The following is a 10146-nucleotide window of genomic DNA, read 5'->3' as shown; positions in this document are numbered from 1 at the left end:
GACAGACTACTTCAGTCAGTGCACCAGTGTGACTGACAAGAGCGGGTGATACTTGGTGTTGGTGCAACGCTTCTTCAAGTTGTAATATCATCCCGTATTCTTATGTGATTCAAGTTAGTCCTGGGAAAGAGAAGACAGACAAACAGAAATACCATTAAGGGGCCAGTACTACCTAGATTTTCACAAAAAATCATATTTTTGAAATTTCTCAAACAAATATGCTCAAAACAAACTTTAAACTTTATATTTTCATGTGCAGTTTAAATTTTTGATTTATTCCCAGTAGTTTTTGAGAAAAGTGCAGTCAAAGTGGGCATGTGAAAGGTCAAAAATGTACTTTCGCTTCACAAAATTCACGTTTTGCTGTTGTTGACATTCCGATCGAAAATACGAAGCCTCTCCCTGCATTACACCAAATAATAACGCCTCCCGGTAGTGACGTCACATTTCATGGCGGCGCCCATTGTGTGTGATCTTTGTTGTGCTATTTTTTGAACTTTACAAGTGTTTCACAAGTCCCAGAGATGCCATCTGACCCCAAGCAACGTGGTAAACGTAAAAAGAAACGAAGATTTCAGGGAAACCAGCACAAAAAGCTGAAAAGTGTGCCAGACGAGGTGGAAAATGAGCGTGATGTGACTGACCAGACGGGCAATGAGGAAAGTGTTCACGTGGAGACTACTGATGACAGTCAACCTAGCACATCTAAGATCAAAACATTGCCAAGTGCCACGCCCACTAGGTCAGAAATAAAGATTCTAAATAAGTACAACAAGCATGAGGAATCTTCTAGTGATAGCATAAGTAGTGACAGTGATAGTGATGAAGGAAACAGTGAAGATGAGAGTTTGAATGAAGAGTTAGAAGGTAACAGAATTATTGATGTTGCAATTTTGAATCAAAATATCTCAACACACCTCCTGTGTAGGTATTGTCACAATGATGTCACGCTCTTTGAAATCCAAAGAAAAGGGCTGAAAAGCCAGTTTGCTTTTATGTGTTCCAACAGGCAGTGTGACAGACAAGAATCATTTTCATCTTGTCTAGAAATACCAGTAGGTAACTTGCAAGTAAGCTCCATAAATAGGCGGGCAAATCTAGCCATGCGTTGTATCGGTGGAGGGTTAGCGGAGCTACAAACATTCTGTGGCATTCTGAATTTGCCACCGCCAGTGCAAAAGAGCAGTCACAATAAAACAAATAAGACCATATATCAGGCTGCAAGTGCAGAGCAGACAGAAAGCATGGCAAGAGCAGCAGCCATAGAGCATGAGCTGGCAGATGGGGAAGGGGAAGTCAAAGACGTAGATGTATCGGTAGATGGCACATGCATGACACGTGTGCACACCTCAAACACAGGCGTGACTTCTGCCATAGGTTGTCAAACAGGAAAGGTACTTGATATTGGCAGCTTGAGCAAGACATGAAGTGAAGCTAAAAATGTACGTGAAACAAAGAAAGAAACATAAAAAGTGTTATAACACGCCAGGTCTAATTTCAGTGTAATTTAGAGATAATGATAAAGTATTCTTGTATTTGTGTGTCGTGTGGATACAGATTTTATGTTCAAGATTTTGTTACGTGAAATAATCTTCCTGTGCTCTTCAACCATTCATCGTACCAGCACACACAGAGACTCACGCACACACGCACACACACACACACACACACACACACACACACACACACACACACACACGAGTACATGACTCACCGGAGTGATTCTGGTTTTAATCAGAGCGCATGGGAATCAATATTGCATTTATTGCTGGGTTTTTAGACACGTACTGAAGGATCGGAAGATATCGCCAAAAGAAGGAGAGATTACCATTCCAGAGATGCCAGGAATCAAGTACAGGCTGACCTACTTCCCCTCTAAGGGCAGGGCGGAGCTGATACGACTGATCTTCCATGCTGCACGTGTTCCTTTCGAGGACAGACGTATCAGTCCTGCCGATTGGCAGGACCTCAAACCAAGTAAGATTTAACTGTGAGACTCTGACTCTCTCTCTGTCACTGTCTCTGTATGTGTGTGTGTGTGTGTTGAAAATTAGTATGTGCACGCTCTTGTTAAAATTAGTTCTAGGTCTGTCTGTCTCTCTCTGGGGAAAAAAAATCATTCAGGACTAGAAACATTCCACAAACTAAATACTGACATCAAAAGTAAACCACGTGAAACAGAGCCCGGGAAACAGGAATAGAAGAAAATGAAGCTGAGCCAGCTGCGTTCTCGACATTTATACAGCACCTCAGTTCAACACAAACCAACTGTCTGTGTCCCTCTGACGTTGGCGGCGATTATCGTAAAATTTGACATCTGCGCAGAGCATCCATCAATGCACGCGTCCTACCATTGTAACCGATTCCTTCTGCATAATTATGAGGTATATCATTCTGTCTCCTTGTTTTTGCCTGTTCGTCTTTTCTTTACTTCTCTCTCTTGGTCCTCTCCTAGGCCCCCTCCGAGTTTCCCCACACCCTCACCCCCCACACACACCCACGACCCACCCCCATGACACACCCGAACTTGTTTTTAACTGAATTGTTTTTTCCAGTTAACCATTCGACAAATTTGATTGTAAGTCATGACCTATAAGTAGGCCAATAAAGTTTGGTTTGCGCTTAAACAAAGTCATCATTTGCTTCAAAGAATTGTTTTTGACATTCGATTTATATATGAATATATATATGTATATATGCATACATATATATATATAAATATATATATATACGGACAGTGTTCGCTTTCACTCTGTCAAGCGCCAACTCTCCCCCACATCCCACACTTGTCCTCCCCCACCCTCCATCTATTTTGCTTATTTTTCAAAGAAAAAATCTGATTGACGGATCGATGAGTATACGTCCATTGGGCCTATTGGCTCCGCGACAAACAACAGAAGACATGGGCGCCGTGGGAGCGTTAACGTGCAACACCAGCGCAACAAAGACATCATCGCCTGAGCCCTGTTCAGGCAGATCACTATCTAAAAATAGCCGATGGCAGAGAGAGCCCCTCGCACGGCTCGTCAACAGGGGATGAAGGCTGACTGAGGGCATGGGCAGGTCTGACACAAATCAATCATTTGTTTGATTTTTTTTTCTTCCTGGAACGCATTAGCCCTGTGAGTGTCACAAGGGCAGCAACAGAAACCGTTGCATGACAGAGACTGGAACTGCGCCAGGCACGTCCAGTGCACTCGCTAATACTCATTCAAACACCAAGCACACACGCTAATGTTCATGCACGAATACACACATGTACGTGCATCTTAATTATTGCGCTTTGTGATAGTGGAATAAGTGAGAAAGGAACAGTTTATGCAAACACTAAGGAATTCACACTAAGTCAAGAAAAATCTAGACACTACTGTAACATTTTAAACACTAAAGTATCCCAAATAATGTCCATTCATAGTAAAACAGACATGTTTTGGGACTCAGGGGTTTTTGTTGTTGTTTGTTTGTTTGTTTTTTGTTGTTGTTGTTTTTTAATTGTTTTGTTGTTGTTTTGTTTTTTGGCCAATGAAGAAGGGCAGCGTGAAGCACCCAAAGACAAAAAGAAAACAGGAGAAATAAAGGAAAGGAAAAAAAGAAAAGGAAAAGAATAAAGAAAAAGAAAATTAATGATAAAAGATAGGGGTGCTCTGTTGTCTGCATGCAACTGAGGCCCCACCCTTTTTATTTATCTGTTTATCTATCTATCGATATACACACACACACACACACACACACACACACACACACACATACATACACGCTACTGTCCCACACAGAGACTTAACGTCAGAAACTTACCTCTGGAAATAAAACCAAAGACTTGGTTTAAATGAACTTTTTATGAAGACTTGACTGATGCTAAGAAAAGAAGAAGAAGAAAAAAAAGAAGAAACAAAAGTGGGGGTGTGGGGGGAGGTTGGAATGGGGGGCATGGGCCTGGGGGAGTTGAGGCTGAAGAAAAACAATCTAAGCTCTGTGTGTGTGTGTGTGTGTCCCAAATAAGGTTAAAAAAACTATTCTGCAGTTATGCGTTGCCGAGTGCACTGTGAACTTTTAACTTTACTGTTTCTTTTGTTCACTCAGCCATTTGTACGAAGAAAGCACTTCTGGGTTTACTTTGGTCAACATTGACAATATAATTATATCTATATAGATAAAATCATCACACACACACACACACACACACACACACACACACACACACACATATATATATATATATATATATATATATATATATATATATATACACACAGAGAGAGAGAGACGCTTGACATTTTAATATCATTGGCCATGATGTTCTTATGACATGGGTGAATGCATCAACATACTTTCCATCTACAACAAACCATTATGATAAACAAATGAAATGGGAGACAGAGACAGACAGAGAGGGAGATAGACAAACAGAGAGGGAGAGAGAGACAGAGGGAGAGACAGACAGACAGACAGACAGACAGAGAGATGTATGACAGAAACCAGTTTTCGGTAAGTTCCAAGACGTTTTAATCGTACTGTCACTGATGTTTAATTCAGCCATTTAGAACCCAGTGTTTGTGTATGTGTGATGCACAGACACCCCTACAGGAACCTTGCCCATGCTGGAGATAAACGGAGAGAAGTTCGGAGAAAGTGGTGCCATCGCAAACTGGGCAGCATACAAATTTGGTACGTGGATAGCCGCTGCTGTGCACCCACACATGCACATAAAATGACGTTCTTGCCAATACACGTACGTGTATGAATATGGACCCAAACAAGTTATGAATTACTAACCGAGTGTGTGAATTTGTACATGGATATGTATGTCTATCGCTGAACATTTGATATGAGTGACGAATCAGTCAATGCGGGATTAAGTGCAGTGCCCATTGAAACAACCATGGCCATTTTCGTAGCAGATGGCTCATTTTTTCTGTCCTGACAGAATTCCACATGTTGTGTGTGGTCCCAGTACAGGCCGTCATTGTGTGTGTGTGTGTTTGTGTGTGTTTGTGTGTGTGAGAGAGAGAGAGAGAGAGAGAGAACTGTGGCTATATTGTTGAGTCGCAGTTGTAAATAGAATATCCCCCCCCAAAAAAAACAACAACAAAAAAACAAAAAACAACAAAAACAACAAAACAACCCCCCCAAAAAAAAACAAACAAAAAAACAAAACAAACAAACAAAAACAACAACAAAAAAACAAACAACAACATCAAAACAACAAAAAACAACAACAAACAAACAAAAAACAAAAACAAAACAACCCCCCCCCCCCCCCCCCCCACACACACACAAACAACAACAAAAAACAAATAATAAAAATCCTTGACTTCTCAGCCAGATATTTTGGCCAAATCATATAGCTTAATCAGCACTGAACGTTTCAGACGTAAACTTAATGACAGTGCGTGTTTTGGTTTGATTTTCTGAGACGAATTTGTGAAACCTTCTTTGTTTCCAATCCATATGTGAGATCCGACTGTTGATGCAGATCATAATTCTGATGCCTACACATTGATTATCTCAGACTTAACTAAAACTAATACACCGAAATATAACAGTCCAGGGTGCGTAATTTCTGTAATGTGTAAATGAGAACTTTAAAATTCCTGAATGCACTCTAATAATTATTTGTTATGATAATTGTATGGATTCTTATGTAGCACCTATCCTCGGTTGGAGACCAAGCTCTAAGCGTTTTACACAGTCATGTGCACAACAGGCTGCCCACACAGGTAGGGCAAACTGACAGCTGCCATGCATTGGGCGCTCAGCATTCGTTTCCTGTGTCATTCATTCGGGTTTCAGTCACACACACACATTTTCACACAGGCATGTAACATTTTATGGGTATGACCATTTTGTTTATTTACCCTGCCATGTATCTAGGCAGCCATACTCCGTTTTCGGGGGAGTGCTTGCTGGGTATTTTCTCGTTTCCATAACCCACCGAATGCTGACATAACATGGATTACAGGATCTTTAACGTGCGTGCGTATTTGATCTTCTGCATGCGTATTCATATGAATGGGGTTCAGGCACTAGCAGGTCTGCACATATATTGACATAGGAAATCGGAAAATTCTCCACCCTTCACCCAGCAGGCGCCATTACTGAGATTCGAACCCGGGACCCTGTGATAAAAATAATGGCACCTGCTATGCTGCCTTTAAATTGACTGTTTTGGAAACATGAGCCTACAAGCAGACAACTGTTTCAAATATTACATCATGTTATGGTACACATTCAGGTCTCATGGGGAGAACAGATGCAGAACAGCTGAAGACCCAAGCCATTCTGATACAAGCCACTGATTTTGGAGAAAAGTACATCAGCCCATTAATAATGGAACAAGATCCTGAGAAAATTGTAAGTTAGTTCTTCCTGTGAAAAACCTTTTTGTGGACTTATCTCTCACTGCTGCAAATGTACAGCAGTGTGATCATCATGTTGATCATATGTTCTTAACATTTGGATTAGCAAACATTTCTTCAGAAAAAAAATGGCTATGTTTACGTTTACCATGGGCAGACACACACAAAGCTCCAGACGTCCAATTTGGGTGATTACAAGGACACACTTTATTTACACATTTGAGTAAAAAAAAAAAAAAAAAAATTTATAATGATTTCAGTGAAACATGAAACACATTTATACCATCAGTTAACAAAAGCTGAAAAGCTAAAAGATGAAAACAATTGATTCCTTTGATATTGAAACTGGTACCAAAAAAAAAAAAAAAAAAAAAAAAAGTTTATGCATCACTTGTATTTGTAAAGTAACAGCTTTCCAACTGACCTTGAACAAAGGTCTTATTTAACCAGGTCCCATTGGTGATGCCCTTTTCAATCATTTGGACAGTGTCAAACAAGCTTTACAACCTATCTTTGATAACATTTGGAAATATAGGCGCAGGTATCTTAAAAATGTTGAAACAGTTTATAAGTTATTCTTGGCTGGTTAAAAACGAAATTTCCATGTTTGTGCACATTGATTTGTTTTTGAACCTCTGTGAGAGCGTCTTTGCTGAATCTGACCTGACAGAATGCTGAATGTTGCTGCATAAAGAGCTTATTCAGAACACACTTTTGCTGAATGTAAATGTAAACATGCATTCTTCCTTGTGGGTTCTTTTACTTGCACAAAGTGCATGCTGCACACGGGACCTTGGTTTATCGTCTTATCTGAATGACTAGCGTCCAGACCACCACTCAAGGTCCAGTGGAGGGGGAGAAAATATTGGGGACTAAACCGGAATTCAAACCAGCACTCAGGTTCTCTCGCTTCCTTGGCAGACGCATTACCTCTAGGCCATCACTCCACATGTGTATGTACCCAAAAGGAAAAAAAGTTGGCTTTTTTCTTTTCTTTAATGTATGCATACGTACATGTGTGTTTGTGTATGTGTACACACATGATGAGTGTTTGTGTGTACATGGATGACAGGAGGCCCTGAAGAATCTGCTGGAGGAAGGGGTTGACAAGATGTTCACTAAATGGGAGGCCAGTGTTGTGCAGACTGAATCCACCGGCCGCAAGGTCTTCAGTTACATGGTCACCCAGTGTGTATGTACAAACAAAAACTATCATATGATTTTTATTTATGTATTTCTTAATAAAAGATGAGCTCCTTTGTATGTTCCCTTTTTTGGCTAATCTACTGTCATTTTGGACTTAAAAACAACAACACACGCACACACACATACAAAGTTTGAAAAAGAACAGTCTGACTTCAAGGACATTATGGTTATCAGTGTGATAGATACTGCTATGAGGTGTTTTTTTCTCTTTTTTTCTTCTTCTATGAATGTGTATGTGAAATTGAAAATGATTTGCACAGGCCATATACTGAATAGAATATTAAAAGAGAAACAAGTGCAGATAATTTACCACTCCATCACTTTGAAAAGGACTTTGCAGAGATGTTTGAAATAAACAACAGGGGAGCCAGAAAGGGTGGGAGAGAAAGGGGGGTTAGGGCAGCAAGAAGGAAGACAAGTGTGCTTCATAAAATTCTCTGTAATGGACAGCCATTTTCTGTGTCAAGAAGATGACATTAGTTCCTCGATGAGGCTCACAACATGCTATGGTAATGGCAGTCACTCTCCACTCATATCACCTTGAAAATATACACCATTTATAAAAAAAATAAAAAAAAAAAAAAAAAATGCTCATATCTCAACAGGAGAAAATCAACAATTCAACACCTTCCCAAAGCTTCCAATAAAGAGATATGAATCATAAGAAATAAGAATTCATTAATTTTTTTGTCAAAAACAAAAATTACTACTAAATATGTACGCATTGTGTGTGTGTGTAGTTTGTTAGTCACATTTTGGTGTGTATATGTAACAATGATGTAATGTGCTATGTAAACAAAAAGAGAGCAGATTTCTGGACAGTGTGCTATGTAAGTATCCATTATTATTATTGATATCAAATAACTAATTAACCTTTTGCCTTATTTTTAGGGTCTTACAGGATAATACATGCACAGCATGAATTGTGATTGTCATTTTGGCTAAGGCAGTCAGCATGGTTAAAGAGTTAAGTCTCTACTTGGATCTATAACCTGAAGTGTATATAACTACATGTACAAGTACATATTTGTTTGCATGACTAAATACCAATCTAATATCTAGAGCTAACAGTCTCCACTTTGATCTACAATCTTATGTGTAGGTTATCACGCAAAAGTGAATATTTGATTGAATAACTGGATACAAAGCCGACATCTAGTCGTTAGATACTGGTGAAAAGTGCACTGAACACCACAAACTGAAAATGCATGTCTACAATCTTGTGTGCATAATTATTATAATCACACACGAGTGAATATTTGATTGCATGAATAAAATACAAAGTCAACACCTAGCTGTTAAGATAACAGGTGCAAAGCTCACTGAACACCACAAACTGAAAATACATCTCTACAATCTTGAGTGCATAATATCACACATGACTGAACGTCTGACTGCATGACTAAAATACAATGCCGACATCTCGCTGTTAAGATACCGGTGCAAAGCGCACTGAATACAGCAAACTGAAAATGCATCTCTGTGATCAGATGACAGCAGCTGACCTGGTGGTGCTGCATGTGGCAGACCTCACAGAACACCACATCAAGGTGGACTGGGCACGCTTCCCTCGCCTGCAAGCCGTCATCCAGACGGTCAGTAACATAGCACACCTCAAAACCTACCTGACCAACAGAGACAACCCTGATGCTGTCTCTACGCACAAGGTGGCCACCAAGTCTCAGTCCCAGACACCCAGAGCTGACACTGACATGAAGCAGCACACTTCTCCCAAGTCTGTGGCCGCCACTCCAAGGGCAAAGGGAACGCCAAGAATTCACACTAAGTAGAAGGCTTGAGTTTGGGTTGCACTGTCTATGGCTCCCCCCACATCCCCAAACAGAAACAATTTCTGATTTGAGTAAAACTAAGCTCTAACCAACGATTTCCAGAACAATCTGGACAGAAATTGTTTTTCGCAGCTCTGTGTGTATGCACAGTCTCGTGATGTGAAGGACCTGATTAACAATGTTGTGTGTTCTTCATGATCTGGCATCGCTTTTCATTAAAACTGCTATGTTATTTGTGCTGATCCTTCTCTCTTCTTCTTCGTGCGAATTTCTGTGATTTCAAAATAAGAAACAGACCAACTGTAGAAGAAAATACTGCTTATTCTTGAAAGCCAAGCCATAGTGAAGTCATGTTAACATAGCTAACTTCCATCGATAAGATTTGCTATTTGCATCAAAACTAGCATTCTTTTTTTTTCTTCCAACATGGCTGATACAGATTTTGTTGTTGGGAGAATACTTGTCAGTAATAATTATATGACTTAACTGCACATACAGTACTACACAAATCCAACCAACTTTATTTACTTTTGTACTGTCAGAAAGTGCCAAGTAATTCACAGGCATTACAAGAATGATCCATCTTGATCAGATGCAGTTTACAATTGCTCTAATACCTTTATAGAAAGATCACTTTTTATTCAAAGATGTATCAAAGATCAAGTATAGAACATCAATCATAAACAGCAATGAATGTTCATTATTTTGACTTCATTTCTATGACTGCTGAACATATTTTCAATGATTTATGGCCTTTTCCCTTGTACGACATTAATGGAATAACAAAAACAAAA

At 39.7% G+C, this 10146-nt stretch overlaps 1 protein-coding gene across 3 annotated transcripts in view; it reads left to right on the top strand.

Moving 5' to 3' along the window:
* LOC143284457 (glutathione S-transferase 3-like) overlaps nt 1–9584 on the top strand; it is a 13162-nt gene extending 3578 nt beyond the window's left edge. For 2 of the 3 annotated variants that reach the window (XM_076591103.1, XM_076591102.1), the window contains exons 2-6: nt 1781–1977; nt 4573–4665; nt 6233–6351; nt 7429–7548; nt 9053–9584. In XM_076591103.1, coding sequence (XP_076447218.1) covers nt 1839–1977; nt 4573–4665; nt 6233–6351; nt 7429–7548; nt 9053–9352 — 771 coding nt within the window. In that variant the 5' untranslated portion in view covers nt 1781–1838 and the 3' untranslated portion in view covers nt 9353–9584. Of the gene's footprint in view, nt 1–390; nt 743–1780; nt 1978–4572; nt 4666–6232; nt 6352–7428; nt 7549–9052 lie in introns of those variants that run through there. The other variant, XM_076591101.1, reaches the window with a different exon arrangement.
* The last annotated feature ends 562 nt before the right edge of the window (nt 9585–10146 follow it).

The sequence above is a fragment of the Babylonia areolata genome, chromosome 8 (assembly GCF_041734735.1).
Source record: "Babylonia areolata isolate BAREFJ2019XMU chromosome 8, ASM4173473v1, whole genome shotgun sequence".
NCBI classification, from domain to species: domain Eukaryota; kingdom Metazoa; phylum Mollusca; class Gastropoda; order Neogastropoda; family Buccinidae; genus Babylonia; species Babylonia areolata.
The sequence above is the reverse complement of the archived record's forward strand: the minus strand, read 5'-3'. Positions and strand labels throughout refer to the sequence as shown.